This window comes from Polyodon spathula, chromosome 4 (genome assembly GCF_017654505.1).
Source record: "Polyodon spathula isolate WHYD16114869_AA chromosome 4, ASM1765450v1, whole genome shotgun sequence".
Lineage (NCBI taxonomy): Eukaryota > Metazoa > Chordata > Actinopteri > Acipenseriformes > Polyodontidae > Polyodon > Polyodon spathula.
Window position 1 is genome coordinate 91,556,617 of NC_054537.1, and position 22,262 is coordinate 91,578,878.

General features: G+C 38.3%; 1 protein-coding gene across 2 annotated transcripts in view; it reads right to left on the reverse strand.

The window, feature by feature from the left end:
* The window catches only part of hibadhb (3-hydroxyisobutyrate dehydrogenase b), a 53,276-nt gene extending 36,343 nt beyond the window's left edge, over nt 1-16,933 (reverse strand). The window contains exons 1-4 of one of the 2 annotated variants that reach the window (XM_041249033.1): nt 16,833-16,933; nt 14,966-15,126; nt 11,759-11,868; nt 8,160-8,281 (exon numbers count right to left, since the gene is read on the reverse strand). In XM_041249033.1, the coding sequence (XP_041104967.1) occupies nt 8,160-8,281; nt 11,759-11,868; nt 14,966-15,126; nt 16,833-16,902 (463 nt within the window). In that variant the 5' untranslated portion in view covers nt 16,903-16,933. Of the gene's footprint in view, nt 1-8,159; nt 8,282-11,758; nt 11,869-14,965; nt 15,127-15,909; nt 16,002-16,832 lie in introns of those variants that run through there. The other variant, XM_041249032.1, reaches the window with a different exon arrangement.
* Between the last annotated feature and the right edge of the window lie 5,329 nt (nt 16,934-22,262).

Consider the following 22,262-nt stretch of genomic DNA (forward strand, 5'->3'; position numbering starts at 1 on the left):
AATCAAAAAATTGGAGCAAATGTGTTTCCAACTGCTGTCCTTATCTGGTTAGTGTCTTTATATACTCTTTCTCCAGGATATCTTATACACTTTTTCCAGATAATTAGTTAATGCACAAACAGCTTAGAAAGAAGCATAATATAATATTTGTCTGCAAATATCTGTTTTTTGAACAGTCAATTTTAGTGTTTCAAACAATTGCTTGCTGTTTAAAAAAGGGAGTCATATAGATTTGATTGATCATACATAAGTGAGCTTATCTGCGCCCCTTACGTTTTCAGCTTCCATGGTTTGCTGCCAATGTGTAAAATAAGCTTCATTGTTCTTCCCACAAATTCATGTTATTGTGTGTTTGAGATTTCACCTCTAAACACGTGTTTATAAAATAAGTACCCCAAATCAAGGCATGACCACCAGCCGAATTCAAGAGCAGCATGTCAAAATTATTTTAAAAGCAGGTGAAGCTGTGAAACTATTGGCTTGTCCAGTAAGGTATAACAGCCCACTGAAAAGCAGTGGATTTCCATAGAGTTTCAGTTTCATGTGAGAGCTCAAGGACACAACCTGCAAGACTTGCAGTTACAGCATGTGGAGTAGTGGAACAAGCAAACACAGGTCATATTATATGTTGTACACAATGAAATCTTTAAAAGTCCCAACGAGACTGTCTCCTATAAGTAATAGAAAGTACAATATTTGTCACTTTTGTAATATAGCATTATTTATTGTTTTATTTACAAATTTTACATTAAAATGTCTGTTACAGTCAGCACTCATATCCCATACCAGGGCTAGAGGTTAACTTTAAAGCAGTAGTGAGGACTTACTACCTGCCTGGAAAGTAGGTAGCAAAATGGTCTTATTTGGTAGCAGTTTATTCGACTAATATATATATATATATATATATATATATATATATATATATATATATATATATATATATATATATATATATATATCAGTGGCTTGCAAAAGTATTGACCCCCCCCTTGGCATTTTTCCTATTTTATTGCCTTACAACCTGGAATTAAAATGGATTTTTATTTGGATTTCATGTAATGGACATACACAAAATAGTCCAAATTGGTGAAGTGAAATGAAAAAAATAACTTGTTTCAAAAAATTCTAAAAAATAAATAACGGAAAAGTGGTGCGTGCATATGTATTCATCCCCTTTGCTATTAAGCCTCTAAATAAGATCTGGTGCAACCAATTACCTTCAGAAGTCACATAATTAGTTAAATAAAGTCCACCTGTGTGCAATCTAAGTGTCACATGATCTGTCACATGATCTCAGAATATATACACCTGTTCTGAAAGGCCCCAGAGTCTGCAACACCACTAAGTAAGGGGCACCACCAAGCAAGCGGCACCATGAAGACCAAGGAGCTCTCCAAACAGGTCAGGGACAAAGTTGTGGAGAAGTACAGATCAGGGTTGGGTTATAAAAAAAATATCCCAAACTTTGAACATCCCATGGAGCACCATTAAAGCCATTATTAAAAAAATGGAAAGAATATGGCACCACAACAAACCCTGAAAGAGAGGGCCGCCCACCAAAACTCACGGACCAGGCAAGAAGGGCATTAATCAGAGAGGCAACAAAGAGACCAAAGATAACCCTGAAGGAGCTGCAAAGACTGGAGTATCTGTCCATAGGACCACTTCAAGCCGTACACTCCACAGAGCTGGGCTTTACGGAAGAGTGGCCAGAAAAAAGCCATTGCTTAAAGAAAAAAACAAGCAAACACGTTTGGTGTTTGCCAAAAGGCATGTGGGAGACTCCCCAAACATATGGAAGAAGGTACTCTGGTCAGATGAGACTAAAATTGAGCTTTTTGGCCATCAAGGAAAACGCTATGTCTGGCACAAACCCAACACCTCTCATCACCCCGAGAACACCATCCCCACAGTGAAGCATGGTGGTGGCAGCATCATGCTGTGGGGATGTTTTTCATCGGCAGGGACTGGGAAACTGGTCAGAATTGAAGGAATGATGGATGGCGCTAAATACAGGGAAATTCTTGGAAACCTGTTTCAGTCTTCCAGAGATTTGAGACTGGGACACAGGTTCACATTCCAGCAGGACAATGACCATAAGCACACTGCTAAAGCAACTCTCGAGTGGTTTAAGGGAAAACATTTAAATGTCTTGGAATGGCCTAGTCAAAGCCCAGACCTCAATCCAATTGAGAATCTGTGGTATGACTTAAAGATTGCTGTACACCAATGGAACTCATCCAACTTGAAGGAGCTGGAGCAGTTTTGCGGTGAAGAATGTGCAAAAATCCCAGTGGCTAGATGTGCCAAACTTATAGATACATACCCCAAGAGACTCGCAGCTGTAATTGCTGCAAAAGGTGGCTCTACAAAGCATTGACTCAAGTTTTCTGTTTTTTTGTCTTATTTCTTGTTTGTTTCACAATAAAAAATATTTTGCATCTTCAAAGTGGTAGACATGTTGTGTAAATCAAATGATACAAACCCCCAAAAGATCCATTTTAATTCCAGGTTGTAAGGCAACAAAATAGGAAAAATGCCAAGGGGGGGTCAATACTTTCGCAAGCCACTGTGTGTGTGTGTGTGTGTGTATATATATTATATATATATATATATATATAAAATGGGATGCAGTCAAGGGATTTATTAAAAAATATTTCCACTTTATTCGCCTCTAACCTCAACAAATCACAACTCAGTAAAATTAAAGAACTGGAAACCAAACTAGACATTAGAATACACATTACAAAACTCGTTCTGAGGCCACTCAGCTGCAATTGGATCTTACCAAAAAAAGAACTCTTCTACTTGGACATCACGCAGTTTCTTATTCATAGGGTTAGACAGCATTAGTACTTTAACGGTAGCAGAGATAGTCACCTCCTTGCCTTGAGACTCCATAGCAACGACATGTCGTCTACCAAGTCCACTCAGGAAGATACACTGTATGACCCTTTACAAATAAACTCAGAATGTCACTTCTTTAATTCTAAGCTTTACAGTTCTGATATTCTTTAAAACAAAGATATATGCACGCAACTTCTTCAAACCTTAATTTGCCATGCCTCTAAGCAGACAAGCCCGCTGCTTTCAGAGATTCATTCTCCTTGGATGAACTGAAGGCGGCTTTACAGAATATGAGCAAAGGTAAATCCACAAGGTTTGATGGTATTCCAATTGAATCTCACTTTTTGGAATCAATTGGGTCCCCTTCTATTGGAAATTATACAAACTGTATTGATAAGGGTTCTTTTCACAAAGATGTTAATTCAGCTAATATATCCTTATTACTGAAGAAAGATAAAGACCCTATACAGGCGAGCTACCGGTCTCTTTCATTGATAAACTCAGATGTCAAACTATATGCCAAGGTGCTATCACACCGCCTTGAATCCCATATGAATAAAACTTATCACGATCAAAATGATCTCTGTCCTTACAAAACTTTATACTCAATTTGTGGTCATTTGTGCTGCACCTAATTACTGTCTGGCTTGATTCTGATGCTTGTCTCATGGCGACTGTTAAAGGAAAACCTAGTATCTCCACATAGACTTCAAGACCTTGTTTATCCTGGTGTTCCCCTCAAGCAATGTAAACTCTGTCATTTAAAATTACGCTTATTGAAAAAAAAACATACAAAACTATCGTCCCTTTTCATTTCCTCAGTGAAGAGATAACGGAGTACATACTCTTGCAGATATTTAAAGAGATAAATGCCTTTGCACATTCCAAGATCTACATTCACAATATAACTTACCAGGTACTTTTCTTTTTCTACCTCTGTGCTCGCTCTGCAATGCGTGCCTATGGGGTACCCTGGGGGCAGAACTGCCATCACATGCACTGCATGATATGTTAAACACAGGGGGCAAACTACTGTTTGGAACAGGGATTTTTCTTCCGAAAACGAAGGAATCTGCCTCCAAAAATCCAAAATCAGCTGAATCATTACAATTTTCTCCATTGAACATATTAAACTCCTCATAGACTCCAACAAATGACACTTATCCCTACTCCTGTATGCACGTCCTGTCCCCGGGGCACCATGGGCTCCTTTTTACATATGGACTGGGAGTGTCCGGATGTGGGCTTGTTCTGGGTTTGGGTATCTTCAGCTTTGTCCACCATTCTTAAAGAATATTCCTTGTTCTGCTAAGGTGTTACTGTTGAATGATGAGTCATCCCTTGACCTATCACTGCTGCAAAACCGTATTTGGTTGGCCGGTCTTACAGCAGCTAAAAAGATGAAAAACTTGGGGAATTGTGATTGTTTGTAATGTTCTTTTGATTCCCTAATAAAACATCTGATGGCAAAAAAAAAAAAAAGATAGCCTGTTGGATAGAATTGCATATTTTTGTCCCCCCTTTCACACTACAACACTTATAATTGTTAATTCAATCTGTTCTAGGACAAAAAGTATACTTCTATAAGTAGGTTTTGTACTTTGACGTTTACTTCTGTACTCTATACCTGCCTTTACATCTGTAATTAGCATTGGAAACCATCTCCATGTCTTAATTACATCGTGGATATCTAACCATGATAAAACGGGCTTGCAGTTTGGCACATAATGAAATACTTTTGTTTATGTACAGTATCATACTTTTCTGTGCTTTCACCTGTGTTTTGCTGTACTACCACTAGGTTATTTTTCTAAACTCCGTGTGTGACTTACCAAATCTCTGTAAACTGGGTAGTATGTATGTAGGCTAACTACTGTGATTACATGGTGGTAACAGTCAAAACAAATGGTTTATTTCTATTATATTACTTCATTGTTAAACAATTGTTATTAAAACGTTCCGATTTATGTATGTAGCGTATGTTATCAAAACTTTATAAACCTATTGTAATTTTTAATAAAGACATTTACTTAACTTCCTGCGACACCGGTCAGTGCAGTCTAAATGGCGCAGAACCCTAAGACGAAATAATTTATCTAAATGAACTGCAGTTGGGCTGCAATTCATTGAGAATATTTCATATGTTCAAGATAACTATCAATATGTACCTTTCGCTTCCATCTGTTGAATTCAGAATAGGATTATATTTAATTATTTTATGTACAAAATAATGTAAATGTTGAGCTTGTAAGAAGGCATGTGGATTGGCATGCAATCAGAGTCACTGTCTGTGTCAAAGTACACTTGTGGTCTGCGACACTTCATTGGTGGTGCTTCACTGTAGATTTTAACTATAACTGCCTGGTTGAAAGTACAATTGGGATTGAAGATGGTTTGCATGCTGCGTGTAGGAGTATAAGAATTAGGCTCCCAACCAGTTGGTAGTGCTGTCTCCTATTCCCTCGCTGCTGCTGTGCTGGAGGTTTGTTTGCTTGCTGATGCGGTAGTCTCTGGGGAATGCAAAGTTACCGGGTCTTGCACAGAGTATTTTGACAGGTTTATACTCACTCTCGTCTTTTATGTAATCTCGAATCTCAATTAGATATGATTTTACCAGAACAAAAGTCAACTTTGATTGTCTTGGATGCGTTTACATTTTCTTGTTTTCCAATGAAAGTCTTTTGATCATCGGTACTGAAAACGGGACCTGTTGAGGTTTACATTGTTATCACTGGTGTTCACAAGTGAATCATCAAAAAAAAAAAAAAAAAAAAAAAAAACCCAACACGATCTTTTCTAAAAAAAAGGAGTAATGACCTTCAAAGCTTGAAAACTATTCTCTATATCTGCATCTCTGTTTCTGCTGTGAAAACAGATAAGATGCATTAAAATTAAAAACAAACACACAGCTTCCATTAATACACTGGACCCAATTTTGATGACAGGGAAAACCTTTAACATTAGGACAAAGCACATTTGTCCCCGATTATGATGAAAAATCTGAAGACAAATCAGTCCAAACGTCCTTTGCCCTTTAATGTGATTTTGGCCACATGCTTTGCCCTGTCCTTTTCCATCTGCGTTAGCATCAGTGGTCGCCTCATCTGCATCTGGAATATTTATTTATTTAAAGCGTTCCCTTGAAATGCAGGTACAGCCGATCCCATTAAGAAAAGAGAACGGCAAGTGGTGAAGGAAAAGTAGTGAGTGAGAGAGAGAGTGATTTTTTTTATTTGATTTTTTTAAAATAAAATAATGTAGCTGTGCAAACTGATTTGGAACATGCCTTTGTTAACTTTGTCTCTGAAAAATATAGATTTATATGGAAAATGCATACAAATATACATCATACTTTAATTACTGGAAGTAATTTATTCAAAAGTGTTGCACATCAGTTTGTGTGTGGACGAGGTTTTCGGAATTTGCATTTTTCAACCCTAAACAAGAAAATATTCTCTTACAAAAAAAAAAAAAAAAAAACCCACAACACACCACACTATCTGGAATACATTATTTCACACAGGTATGAACAGGCCTTATATTATTTAAGAAATAGTTTTTTGGCTGTCAGAATTCTTCAGAGCAGCACTAAATTGTATGAAGCTGGTAGGATGTCATTTTGGAGATGTCCCAAAAGCTGTTTTTATGCCTAAACTTTAGGTGACACTGTGACATGTTCAGCCTTTCAAATGATGTACTGGATTAGAAAATAACTGAATTTACAATGATGTACTGTACGCACTACACAAAGTTATACGTTTGCATTCATTGCACCCCAATTGGTGATACAGATGGCAAATAGATACCCTGGGAGTAGCACTTTGTAAAACTATTGTATACAAATAATAATGTCAACATTACTGAAATCTAAAGACTTCAGCTTTCCAAATGATGTTTGGCTTACCGCATAACTGTATAGTGATATACAGTCTGCAAACTACAATCTTTGCATTTGATCAACTATGCAGGACATAACTTACATGCCAGCATGCTATATCAAAAGCAATGTTATGCACTCCTCTAAACAAGTGTAAATCAGTAACTGACTGGACTCATTGTGTATATGCCAATAGACACAGCTCTGTTGTATGACACACTAGTGGGCCCCAAGGGGACTGGCGCATTCATACTTTTTTTGAGGTGCGGCACCTCTTCTCCCATTAGTCATTATTACCTAAAGTCAACATTATCTTGGTATTTGTATTTTATCCATTGCAGACCCATTTCATGGATCCCAGTCGCAACTCACATTCATCAAGGGCACATACAGTTAATAATAACTACCGTCCCTGCCATGCAACTCACAGTGCATACTGTGAGCAAAGGCTAACTGGCAAGGTACTTCAAGATTAAAAATAAATAAATGATTACCACACACAAATGTCCAAAGGCTGTAAAAACAACTTAATTCATAACACATTTATCATGTTTTTTATCCAACAATATGGAGTGTTTAACCTTTTTTTATGCCGTAGCCTACCACAGCAGACTCCAATATTTAAACAAAGACTAATCAGTACCTGTATCAAAAGTAGGTCCAGCCAGCAGAAAGCACAGAAATACCTGAAATGTACTGCAGCTTACTTGACTGCAGTCGAAAAACCCAGACTGTGGTAATAAATAAAGGGGTTGGAAATATGACAATGTGCTTGTTGTGGTGTATTTACACCCAAGAAAACAGCAGAACAAACTCACTGAAACAAACTTGTTTTTACTGAAGAAATTTACTGAAGAACTTTTGTATGCTCTCAGATCAGTTCTAAGCAAGTGAGCTGCAGCATGCTATTTCCAATATTACAACTGTACACAATTAAGGTGCAGTCACCAATTCCATACACAACACTTGCAAAATATCTCACTTATAAACATTTAAAGTTCACTGCATTCATCACCTGTAGCAACCAACTTGCTCCTGAAGGAGCCATACAGCCTCTTAATACTGTGCTATTCTTTACCCAGATCTTTATAATTTGAGATTTAAATGCAACTCTAAAATTGTCCTTGTAGCGTTGTCTACAAAGATCACATACTGTAAATGGATGTAAAATGTGCACTATAAACAAACATTTTACTCATGATCTATTTATTGAAAAAGGACAACAATATTTTGAAAAGAAATGAAAAGGAAAACGAGACCCCAACCTAGCAAGAGACCCCAACCTTAAGTTTACAAGCAAGTGGACATCTGGCACGTACACAATTTCACCTGGTTTATAGCTACTGTAGGTAAAGAAATCAATGGGCCAGTGGTGATAAAGTCAGGAATAAAGGATAATTGTCAATATCATGTTTAACCTTTCATCGCTCCTTACCTCCAGACACTGGGGCATCCATAAACACTGCTCCCATTTTTTCAGCCTCCTTGGCCATTTCCTTGGACACAGAAGGATCAATAGTGCTGGAATCTATTAGCAGTGAACCCTTCTTCACTTTCCTGCAAAAGAATGATACAAAAGTCAAGCAGCGTGACCCACAGGAGCTGGAGGACAGTAATAAACACAGAAAACAGATCCAGATGTCATGCATAATAGCACACACATTAAATTCTAAACTTTTTTTTTTTTTTTTTTTTTTTTTTTTTTAAGAAAAACCATGTATTCTAAAATGTATGTAATAGTTTAAAACTGGAGGATTATATAAAAGCTGACCTTGACCGCTTTATTAAATCTTCAGGATTTCTGAAGTTCAATCCTCTAATAGCGCCAACAATAAACGGACAAATGTGACACACTTTATCAGGACACCTCGGGAGATGCAAGACTTTCCAGAATAAGCAGTTGTCCCATTTAATCGAGAGGACCCAAGTCACACTTATATTCATATTTTCCGGACATGTACAAGAGAAGTATTTCCTTTTTACTTCGAAAAGAAAAGAATGAAATCACATTACATTATAAATAAATGTTAAACGCATAATTTCAAATACGAGTCAATTATTTATTTATTTTTTATTCCTAAACTAAAATTTTTATTTCTAAATTAAATTAAAAAAAATAAATAAATAATGAAATCACATCTTAAATCACAAGGCGAGACACCTACAACGTTGACACGCCACATTTCTTTGCCACAGCAGCCTGAGAAACCACAGGAGACTCCAGCGCCTTCAAGAGTTCAACCTGGTTTAAGCAGGTCACAGCATAATCACATACCCACAAGCGATCTGTTCATTACTTGAAAATACTGTATCCCAATTAAACGAAGTCACGTCCCAATTAAACAACATACATAGCATTAGAAAAGTCTCCCAGAGTTCTGTCCCATTTAAGCAAAAATCCCAATTATCAGTTTATCATATGTAATGTTGCTTTAAAGCAACTTTAGGTAATGGGGTTAATATTTCATGAAGTTATTGAGTACCTAGATATCAGTGTTAGTGATCAAAAAGTTGATACAATGTACATTGTTTTTTTTTAAATCTTACTTTGAAGGGCAAGATAACCTAGATGTTTGTTGATTTTCTTTTGATTCACAGTGTTTGTTATGAGCCTTTATGAAGTCAGCTTTTATTTCACAGTATATGCATCTTCTAATTTTCTCAGAGGACATGCAAACAATTAGGAGTGCTTAACTTGCCGAAATATGAGTTCATGCTTAATTAGTCACAAAAAAGGAGAGCTTGAAAGCATGGTAGGAAAACAGTCCATGTTTAATTGCATAAACCATATGTTTGCCTTTGCGCTTGTGGTAAAAATCAGACATTAACAGATGACTGCACAAACAGAGAAGGTGCTACTTTCCTAACTGGATAATTTAGAAGAAATTCGGGAGTTCTTTGGAGAGTAAGGATGCATCCACACTGGGCCTGTTTCGAAGGGACTCTGTCTGGTTCATTTCGTTTGAAACGATGTATCAATGTGCTTGCTGTTCACACTTCTCTGCGAACAAAGGGACTGAGTACGTTTGGGTGCAAACTAAACTATGTTTTTTGGTCCTTCTCCATTTTCTTTTTATTTATTTATTTATTTTCCAGGACCGAGTTCACAATGGAGTTTAAGTGAACTTGGTTCGTTTATATGGTGTGTGTGAACCACATGTTTACAATATCCTGCAAGACGTATTGAAAGATGGCAGCTATTGACGTATTGCCCCGTTTTTAATACAGCATGCTTAAGATTCTTACAGATTGCTGTGGAAGAAAGCATTGCGCGAGCACACATCACTAATTTAATTAACTACTTCCGCTAAAGGACATACGCACATAAATGAAAGTACACTTGCAGTGCCATGCAATTCACTTATGATTATCAAATTATATAAAAGTACACGTATCATAGAATTCAATTTTTGCATGCAATTCACTTACGATCATCAGCTTATATAAGTACATGTATCATATAATGAAATATTAAGTGTTTATAGACAAGTTTATACAGTTAAAAGCATAAAAACCTGGTTTCAAGCACGTGTACTCAAACTTTTATATATATATATATATATATATATATATATATATATACACACACACACACACACACACACACACACACACAACACACAACATAATAAAACACAAAATTTGTAATTTCAAACAAAAAACAAGACCAAACTTGTCTTTTATTTTCTTGTTTTGAATAGACTAAGTACATAACTTAGCCTGATCATGTGTCCTCGGATGTCACAAAATGATAAATACTGATTCCCCCCCCCCCCCCCCATTATATATATATATATATATATATATATATATATATATATATATATACAATAATTTCAAAATCTAGTACCTGGAGTGCACATTCACATTGCATCTGGAGTTAAAGAAGTTAATACATGTATTGAATGCCTACAGTAAGAGAAGTTTACGCAGTTCTGCACGGTTCTACTGTCGGCATTAAACAACATAATTTAAAGAAAAGACTGCATATATTTTAAGATTTGCGTGAGTTTTGTCCAGTTAGGCATGGACTTTGGTGTCTGACCAAATTTCTGGCACAGCTTCAATTTCTCCCACTGTCCAGATTTCCACAGTAAATTAAACACAAGGTGAATATACTGCAGATCATAACTCATTTTCTTTATACTGTCATCTAGTCGGCACATGTTAAATGTACAAAAAGCCAGGATTTAAAAAAATAGATCAGCTATTACCATTTAAATATAAGGTATATGCAATCATAATGTTTAAACACATATTCAGTGTAATTATTTTATTTTTGAATGGTGCTAACAAAACCTAATACACTACTCTGCTATGAACTTGTAGAGCACACTGATGCACTTTTATACTTATTACAAAAAATAAAAATAAATACAACAGTAAAACCGGGATGATTAACAATTGTACAGTTTCTGACGGGAACAACAAATTAAAGCTGAAACTGTGACAAGCCCAGTTTTCACTGGATGTCTGGGAACCCACATGTAATTCCCAGAGACAATTTTTTTTTTTTTTTTTACTCTACTTGTTTCCTCAGAACATTAACTAATCTACACACAAAAGGTTTACTTCAGAGTCAGGTTACCTTGTATAGTTTATTTCCTATGTGCAAAAGGACAGAGTCTAGTAGTTGTTCACATTGATATTTAACAAGTGTTTGCTAAACGGACCGAGACCACCTCTTTTGGTGGACTAGGTACGGTTCGTTTCCCCAAGTTGTTTACACACCAAACGTACCGAACCATCTGAGTGCAGACCAAACATGCTAAACAGACCCAGTGTGAACACATCCTAAGACAAAGGAGGCATTATGAAGAATGGCACGCGAAACAGATTCCCTAAGGTTAGGTTACTCATATCAGTAGATTTGTGTTTGACTTAAACCTAATTTTGTTCACCTTTTGAGACTTAAAAATTAAATAAATAAATAAAAAATCACCACTATGCAAAATGAATTGCCATTTAGGACGTGTCTGCTACAAGCACATGCTGTTCTGCAACATATCTCCCTGTACAAATGGACCCACTTACTGTAAAATTCCCTTCAGCCCTGTATACACCTCTATTACATTCGGGCTAGAGGGCAACATGGTGATAATTCTGTCTGCTCGGTCAGCAACTTCTGCTGGAGAATCCAAGACCTGTGAAACAAAATAAACAAACAAAAAAAAAAAAAGGATGCGTTAGGACAATGTTTGAACACCCACCCTCCAGATTGTGTAGTACAAGAACAAAATAAATACATAAATAAGTTATATAAGAATAAACAGAATGGCTAAGATTTATACAAAGTCATTACAGCATAATACAAAGATATTTCAGTATCACATGAATATCAGAGTGTACCTATATCAGTGCTGGGAAAAATAAACGAACAAATATTTTTTGACATATATTCGGATACAAAAATCAGATGTTCGTATTCGCTACAAATGACATACCTTGCACTTATCACCTCACCAGAAGCTGAGCGACAGTTTAAAAAACGGCAAATGAAAAACAGCTCTCTGTGATGTGAGATTATACATTTAAATAAATAAATAACACACACACACACACTCATCACACAGGATAACACAGCAGTTCTTGAACTTATTTTTAAAAAAGATTTAGACGGTAAAAAGTAAACAAATCAGATCATGAGCGCACACATACAGTGGCTCTCAAAAGTATTCACCCCTCCCTTGGACTTTTCCACATTTTATTGTGTTACAACATGGAATCAAAATGGATTTAACTAGGAGTTTTTGCCACTAATCAACACAAAAATGTCCATAATGTCAAAGTGAAAAATAAAATCTACATATTGTTCTAAATTAATTACAAATACAAAATAGAAAATAATAGGATTGAATAAGTATTCACCCCCTTGAGTCAATATTTGGTAGTGGCACCTTTGGCAGCAATTACAGCTATGAGTCTATTTGGATAAGTCTCTACCTGCTTTGCACATCTGGACACTGCAATTTTAACCCATTCTTCTTTGCAAAAGTTCCGTCAAGTTGGATGGGGATCTTTGGTGAACAACAATTTTCAACTCTTTCCACATATTCTCAATTGGATTGAGGTCCGGGCTTTGACTCGGCCACTCCAGGACATTGACCTTTTTGTTTTTAAGCCACTCCAGTGTGGCTTTGGCTGTATGTTTGTTCTGTTGGAAGATTAATCTTCTCCCAAGTCCCAGGTCTCTTGCAGACTTCAGCAGGTTTTCCTCCAGCATTTCTCTGTACTTTGCGGCATCCATTTTGCCCTCTATCTTCACAAGCTTTCCAGGCCCTGATGCAGAGAAGCATCCCCATAGCATGATGCTGCCACCACCATGCTTCACGGTAGGGATGGTGTTCTCAGGATGATGTGCGGTGTTAGGCTTGCGCCAAAAAGCTCTACTTTGGTCTCAGACCATAGAATCTTCTTCCACTTGGTCTCAGAGTCTCCCACATGACTTTTGGCAAATTCTAGCCGAGATTTGATGCAAGTTTTTTTCAACAATGGCTTTCTTTTTGCCACCCTCCCATAAAGGCCAGTTTTGTGAAGCACCTGGGCTATTGCCAGCTCAGCCGTGGAAGACTGCAACTCCTTTAGAGTTGCCATAGGCCTCTTGGTGGCCTCCCTGACTAGTGCCCGTCTCGCCCAGATACTCAGTTGTTGAGGACGGCCTGTTCTAGACAGATTCACAGTTGTGCCATATTCTCTCCATTTCTTAATACTGGACTTTACTGTGCTCCGGGGGATATTCAATGCCTTGGAAATGTTCTTATATCCTACCCCTGATTGGGGCTTTTGAAGAACCTTATTCTGCATTTCCTTTGAATGTTCCTTCGGCTTCATGACGTAGCTTTTGTTAGGAAATGTACTAACCAACTGTGGGACCTCCTAGAGACAGGTGTATTTAACCTGAAATCATGTGAAATACCTTAACTGCACACAAGTGGACTCCAACTAATTATGTGACTTAGGCATCTGCATCAAACGTGTTGTGCTGCTTTAGAGAGAGTCAGAATCTTATGGGACAGAAAAAAAGGCAACCATGTCATTCTGAAATGCCTCGCTTAAACAGGGCCCAACTTGCTGGGAATGCTGTGTAGTGATTTTTATATAGATTTTACATATTATATATATTTTTTTGTTACAACTTTGTTACGTTCAATGTAACAAAGGAGAACCAAAAATGGTATGTTTTTTTCCACCTCTTCATTTTACAATGCCATTTCCACATCTGTTTTTATTTGAAGTGTGTAAAGTAAAATTTCAGTTTTTGCTTGCTTGTTCGGCTTCAAAAACGAACAAGTAAATCTCACATTATTTAACGAAAATGCGTCTATGGCCACAGTTTACTGTGAAGAAACAGCAATGGCAAGGAATGAAAAAGTTACAAAAATAAATAAAAATAAATAAAAGCAGTGTCAACTATGCACTGTTTATTTTGGGGGGAAAAACAAAACGTTTAACTTGAACTGCTATTTGGCGTCTTTTGTTTTGTAGTTAATTCACTGGGGTAAATGAGTCCTACTCAACTTATTCTTTACTCATGGGACATTGTTCTACTTTAACATGTTACATATTGTAACGTCTTGCTGTAAATTAAAGGCACGCACACAGGGGCCACGCCCCCTGCCCCTGCTGCTATGCTGTCTCTCTCTGCATTCTGAGCAATATAGTTGCTTTCATTACTTTTTGAAAACTAACAAATACCCAAACGAATATTTAAAATTATGAGCAAATATCTGAACATGAAGCCCCTGTGTTCATCCCAGCACTCTCTGTATCTTACATGGCACCCTACACTAGGGGTTTTTGTTTTTTAATAAGTCAAATAATTAAACAGTAAAACTATTTTGAATTCAGTATGACTACCATCTGGTGCAAGCTACCCGATACCAAGACATTAATACATATTAATCTTGTATATCACACAGAGCTCTTTTTCATTTGCGCGCTCGCTCTCTCTCTTTCTATCTAGATATAAAATCAGCAGAGAGTTTACAAGCTAATATAAATCTTAAGGGTAAAATAATGCCAACTTCAAATATCTTTAGAAACAGTGCAAAGCAAATATCCATACCTTAAAAGATTTAAAAGTACACGGTGCCAACAAAACAACTCCAGTAAATCATACCTAATGTTTTGTTGGTCTCAGGTTTTCCTATATGAAAAACACACACAATCCACAAAAGCCATTTTAAAAATAATAAAAATGCTTTAATAACATTTTTTGTAAACAAAAATAGCTCTTGTTACCTGTGCGCCTAAATCTTGAATTTCTTTACAAGATTCTGGAAATATATCAGAAGCAAAAACTGGATAGCCATGCTTCAGGAGATTTTTTGCCATGTGGCTTCCCATATTCCCCAACCCAATGAATCCGACTGGGGTTTTAGAGGCCATGGCCCTGGAAGAAACTGAAAGAAGCCATGTATTAATCAATTTGTAGAAATATATTGTGCATCCCAATACTAATTATACTGTTACAGGCAGTACCACACTGCTTTAATTCCATGTTACTGCAGCAGTGTTTTCAGGGTGAAAGCACTTCTTGCAACCCATGTCTGTCTTTGGGAAGCAGCTGCTTGTTTAACAACAAGGCAGCGCTGAAGGGCAATTTGACTCCCTAGGTGATGCGACCAAGGAGGTGCAGGACAGCATGCAAATGCAGTTCTCTTTAACAGATTATGGAACTGCATCAGTCAGATTTTTATTTCTGTATTTCATTTGTGACTAATGTGTAATGCATGCACAATACTGAAAGGAAATACCATCAGCTTTTCTACATTCCACATGCTATTGGCTCTGTCTGAATACTTAGCTTCAGCCATGTACAGTATCTCTGGCTCCTTTTTAGCCTTCCAAACTGGCTTAGGGATCCACATGACTATGATGTTTCTTATTAGTATGCCTGCTATGTGTGACATTTTTTATTAACACATCAAAATACAACACACATAATTGCGAGACCTGCTCCAGGTGTAAAATTATTCTTGCAAGGCACTAATTCAGCCACATCTTCGTTACAGTACAACAATATTCCCTCAGCAATGTCACAGCACACAGTGTTTCAATACTAGTGGTTATTAATTGAAATTTACATTGTGAATTGTTTCACAAAGTGCTGGACCTAATTTAGACTACTAATTATATATAGTAGTACATATATTGTGTGCATGAAGAAATAAGCAACACATTACCATTTCCAAAGCTGACATGTTTCTTCAATTTTTGCAACAAGTTCTGAGATCCCCTAAAGAAGACAGCCATGCTTCTATCCCCTTGACCTCCACTTTTCATAGACAAGTTCCCAGTCAGAAACGAAGGGGAGTGTCGTGATGACAGGACTTTTCACCAAACACAAGCCCGAGCTTTATGAAGGAGCCAATCACGCTCCTGGGAAGGCGGGGTATCCGTGCAGCTTGCTTGACAATTACATTATACTTATTTGGTTTTGAACAACAAGAGAGTCAGCGGGAAGATAATGATTTCTGAAGTCTACAAAAAGCTATATACCCTTTACCGAGGTATTGCCGAAAGTGAATACTGTAAAGTTTGGTCATTCGTAACTGTGCGCCTAGTTTATGAAACCTGCAACACTACAGAGAGCTGTGCATAAGATTGTTGATAGATTCAATGCATTTCAAGCAGTTTCAAAGTTGCAACACCTGTAAAATTGCTGGGAAGGTCACACCTCAAACCACTTTAGATACTGGTGGTTTGCTAGATGACATCAGGTTTGAGGTGGTTTAGCTGTTATATTTACCTTGCAATGGATAGACAGCAAAAAAACGAAGCATATCCATATTATTACTGGTACACGATTTACACAATTCAAATACACAACACGACCAGCGCTACTGTACTATACAAAACTGTATGGAATGAGCATTGTGATTTACATTAATCTTGCAAAGCACCGTAACAACGCCTAGGTTTTAATGTGCGAATGGAATGCTAATATTAATACAAATTATAATTTACACATCATCTCCAAAGTACAATGCCAGTGCTACGGTTACCGCCGATAAACACAGAAAATTAGATAGATACCATGTTTATATATAAAACAAAAAATAGTAATACATATATTGTGTGCATGCAGAAATAAGCAACACATTACCATTTCCAAAGCTGACATGTTTCTTCAATTTTTGCAACAAGTTCTGAGATCCCCTAAAGAAGACAGCCATGCTTCTATCCCCTTGACCTCCGCTTTTCAGAGACAAGTTCCCAGCCAGGAAATGAAGGGGAGAGTCATGATGACAGGCCTTTTCACCAAACACAAGCCAGAGCTTTATGAAGGAGCCAATCACGCTCCTGGAAAGGCGGGGTATCCGTGCAGCTTGCTTTATGATAATTACATTATGTTTATTTGGTTTTTGAATAGCAAGAGCCAACGGGAAGTTATAGAAGTATAGAAAAAGCTATATACCCTTTACCGAGGTATTGCTGAAAGTGAACATTGTAATGTTTGGTTATGCGTAAGTGTGAGTCTAGTTTATGAAACCTGCAACACTACACAGAGCTGTGCTTAAGTGTGTTGATAGATTCAGTGTATTTCCAGCAGTTTCAAAGTTGCAACACCTGTAAAATTGTACGACTACTTCAAACCACTTTAGATACTGGTGGTTTGCTAGATGACATCAGGTTTGAGGTGGTTTAGCTGTTATATTTACCTTGCAATGGATAGACAGCAAAAAAACGAAGCATATCCATATTATTACTGGTACACGATTTACACAATTCAAATACACAACACGACCAGCGCTACTGTACTATACAAAACTGTATGGAATGAGCATTGTGATTTACATTAATCTTGCAAAGCACCGTAACAACGCCTAGGTCTTAATGTGAGAACTGGAATGCTAATATTAATACAAATTATAATTTACACATCATCTCCAAAGTACAATGCCAGTGCTACGGTTACCGCCGATAAACACAGAAAATTAGATGGTTCGCGCCCGCCCATGTTGTATGGATATAAGCCAAAAAACCGAGATCGCTATATTGGTGTTAGAAGTGGATGCAGGTTCAAACAGTCAAAGGACTGCAGCGCCACAGCTTATCAAACATTTTTTTTTACCAATTCTCACAAAATGGTAAAAAATCAAATTCGGCTCAAGCTGTTTGTATAGATAAAAGCAGTTTGAATAAATGTAGAAATTGTGAGAGATTTTCCAGGCAAGGGAATGAGCAAAAAGGATTCATAGTTTTCGTCAGCTGCCTCTGCAGCAGTATGGGGGGCTCAGATCTTTATGAAGAATTGACGTTAACGCAGCCAAGCAGGCGGGGTCTCCTCCAATGACATTGAAATGCATGATAAATCCATCTGTACTTTATTTTGATTTTGATATCCCAGCTGCCAACGGGAAGTTATAGAAGTATAGAAAAAGCTATATACCCTTTACCGAGGTATTGCTGAAAGTGAACATTGTAATGTTTGGTTATGCGTAAGTGTGAGTCTAGTTTATGAAACCTGCAACACTACACAGAGCTGTGCTTAAGTGTGTTGATAGATTCAGTGTATTTCCAGCAGTTTCAAAGTTGCAACACCTGTAAAATTGTACGACTACTTTATTACTATCTGATATATTATATATATATATATATATATATATATTATATATATATATATATATATATATATATATATATATATATATATAGTATCTTGATGACTTCTTAATACTAAGTTTCATTCATTGTTCCGAGTTTTAAAATAGTCAGACTGACGGACGCAAATAAAAGCTGTAAACCAGATTAATTCTCCTGCGTCTTTTTGAGAACTTGTGTAATTTATAGCACAAAACAGACATCGAAAGAGCTGACTCTTCTGTACAGCGGTATCGGCGTTGCCCTTTAGTGCGAGAGGTCCCTGGTTCGCGCCCGCCCTTTTCCGATGTGTGGATTGCCAGCCTGCGTTGACCGAGATCGCTATATTGGTGTTAGAAGTGGATGCAGGTTCAAACAGTCAAAGGACTGCAGCGCCACAGCTTATCAAACATTTTTTTTTACCAATTCTCACAAAATGGTAAAAAATCAAATTCGGCTCAAGCTGTTTGTATAGATAAAAGCAGTTTGAATAAATGTAGAAATTGTGAAGATTTTCCAGGCAAGGGAATGAGCAAAAAGGATTCATAGTTTTCGTCGGCTGCCTCTGCAGCAGTATGGGGGGCTCAGATCGGTGGGAAGAATTGACGTTAAAACAGCCAAGCATTATCTCCTCCAATGACATTGAAATGCAGCTAAATCCTCAATCTCAGTACTACAGCATTGATTCTGATATCCCAGCTGCCCTAGCAGTCTGGCGGTTGCAAAGTAGGAAAACGGGTGATATGTTCGTTAGACCTGCTTTGCACGCTTGCAGGGGGAAAAAATTATTCTTTCTTTCAAATATTTTTTGTGTTAGAACAATTTCTTGTGAGGGTTTGGGCAATTTATTTTGGGGAGGCCTATCCTCCCCAGGCCCGTGGAGAGGCCTAGCCTCCCCGTGGCCCTCTTATATGCACCCACCTATGTTTCTGCCTGGCCTTGTTGTGTGTGTGTACAACATCCCACGCATGACCCCTTGGTACAACCCCCCCCCCCCCCCCCCCCAAGGTGTACACCCCCCCCCCCCCCCCCCCCCCCCCCCCCCGTGGACCTGCTGTGCGAGTGGTGAAAAGTTATGCCAATCACCTACTATAGCTCTACCAATGAGCAGTGAGGAAAAGCTTCTATTAAGCACAGCCTGCATGGGTTGTTGTTTCTGGGAGCGTAAAACAATTTTTTGAAAGAGCAAATATTAAACTGCACTTTTTAAAGCCAACACTACACTCTTGCGGGGTGGGGTATGGAGACCTCGGATTTGAATGCCCTAGAAGCAGGGAACAGAGAATGGGCAGCAGCCTGGCCGAAGACAAAGCCGAAAGAGTGAGCACTCTGAAAAGTGGAAAAAAAGAAATAGACCAATATCGCCTTTCCCATTAGCCCGCCGGTATACTGAAAGGAAGTTATCCCGCTGTGAGATGTGCCAACCCCGTAACTCTGCTTCACGAAGCTTCCGCAGAAGCTTAGCCTGGAATTCTGTGTGGCTGCAGAGCCACAACAGACCCCCGCCAATGCAACAGGCTGCAGGCCCTCAAAACTGCTACTGTCCTGCACTGAGTCAGCAGTTGGTGCTGACCAACCAAGACCCTCGCCTTTAGCTGGCCAAGTTCACCTCGTGACCCTGCTGAAACAGTTCTAGCAGTGTGGCCAAGTGGCTGTTGATAATGAACAGGTGCAGGGGTGATGCAGTGTAGGAATAAGCACAGACAGACAATTTGTAATCCTGTTTTGAAAAGGACACTATTTTGTAATCCTGGTCTGGCAACAAAATAATAAGCTCCGGGAATACACAGCAATATGTAAAACATGGAGAACAGAAACAGGGATTGCAGCCCTAAATAATAAAGACAAGTTATCTGCCCTACAATAATACTTGCCACGGACACCTGTCCCGGTGCATGCTGTAGTGCTCGGGGCGGTTGATAACAATTTATTATATTTCGTGACATTTGCAGCGGTGATCCGGTTTGGTGCTGTCCCAAGGCAACAGCTCCGGATGCCTGTTAGTCGTCTGGTTGTTCAAAAACACAGACAGTTAATAAAAATTACAAAGAAAACAAACACTTACAAATAACATTGCTTTTTAACACACAACTCTCCATGTCTCTCACGGTCCTTCCAGTCTCTCAATAATAACCAAGCGAAGGAAAAGATTTACGATTCTTCTGCTTCTTTGTGCTATCACGCATGACCCCTTGGTAAACGATTGCAGCCGTCTCTATTGCCTGCAGCTGCTACCTCATTTACCTTCTGGGTCAATTCGTTCCTGCAAAAGAGTCTCGCCTTCTTGCAGGCTGACCGACTTCCCAACCCAGGAAATTAACTGTCAGGCCAGCTTGTCCAAAGACTTCCCCTTTCGCTACTTAGTGCCCTCACAAGTCGGGAGGGAGATTTACAACCAGAACTCATTATATTTCTGTCACAAGCAGCTGTTAATTGAACACAGCAAAAGCCTGCCGCCTACTACTGCCACCCCATCACCGGCCCCTACAGCCACTGCACCACCGACCCCTGCTAGTGCACCGCTGCTTCAAGCACATGCTCTCTCAAGAACGGGTCCGCATAGAGGGGAAGATGTGGACCCCAAACACCACTTTGACACTTGCACCTGCTGCTGTAGAGCGCACCAGAGGAGCCTTCCTATACACCCCAATCAAGATTGAAGACTTAACGTGCTCAGCTCTTGTCGATATGGGCTCTTTTATAACAGTTGTTGCCCTGATGTCATCCACAAAGCCCACGTTGACAATTACATATCTTTAATGTGAAACCCCAATGGAGAATCTTTCTAGAATAACTGTCTAGCAGGTTGATCCTTTTGTGGTTCCGCTGAAGGTGCATTAAAGTGTCTGGCAGGTTGTTGCTTAATTCCTCACCTTTAATGGATAGTTGTGGCAAAGTGGTTTGCAGTGCGCAGGTGTAGTGGTGATGTGATTATGAAACAGAAGACAGACAACAAAGTTCACGATCCAAACAGATTTTATTTTTATAATCCTGGTCTGGTAACCATAAAGAATAATCCCAGGCAATACACAGCAATGTGTATTGCACTGTTCCAAAACAACAGGTTGCAGTCCCTAAATAGTAAAACACAGTTTGTAAATAATAAATACAGTAGAGCACACACAAAGGCACACCTTCACAAGTCCGGAGTGAGTTCTATAGTACTTGTGGTGTAATACAATTTATATGTGTTCAGTGTTGCAGTGTTATCCGGCTTTAGAGCTGGCCTTAAGTGACAGCATGGATTGTGTTAGCCAACTAATAATAACAAACAAGTAGATTTTTAGACACGACAAAACACTCACGGTAATTCACAGTACTCCTTCCAGTGCAGCTTAACCATAAACAAAGGAACAGATTACCTTGCTACTTCCTCTTATATACCGTCAGTCACACCCCCCTTGGTTAATGAGTGCAACCATTTCTCCTCCAATCCAAGGTTGCCACATCGCTTCCCCTCTGGGGCAATGACTTGGTGTACCGTAGCTCTGCCCCCTTTCTAAATCCTGGGAATGAATTGTCAGGCCATCCAGTCCAGGGCACTGTTCCCTTTAAACAGTGCCCTTACAGGTCGGGAGAGAGATTTATAACCAAGATTCATTCTTTCTATGTCACACTGGTACATATATATTGATAATGATATATTGTGCAAAAAATTGTCTTAAGCATCCCGTTGATGATGCATGCTATTGTGCATATCTTTTATTTATTTATTTATTTATTTATTTATTTATTTATTATATAACACATAAATAAATAAACCTGTGTAGTAATACTCATAATTATCACCCATGTCGTAGGGAATTAGGAGACCTGGGAAAAAGAGGATCAGCACCCTGTTTAGATGTATGTGGAAGAAAACTGTGTTTTAATTAATTGATTGATTGATTGAAGTTAAGTAACCCCTCACTGACCCGAAAAGTCAAATTGTTTAATCTGATTTTAGTGTTTT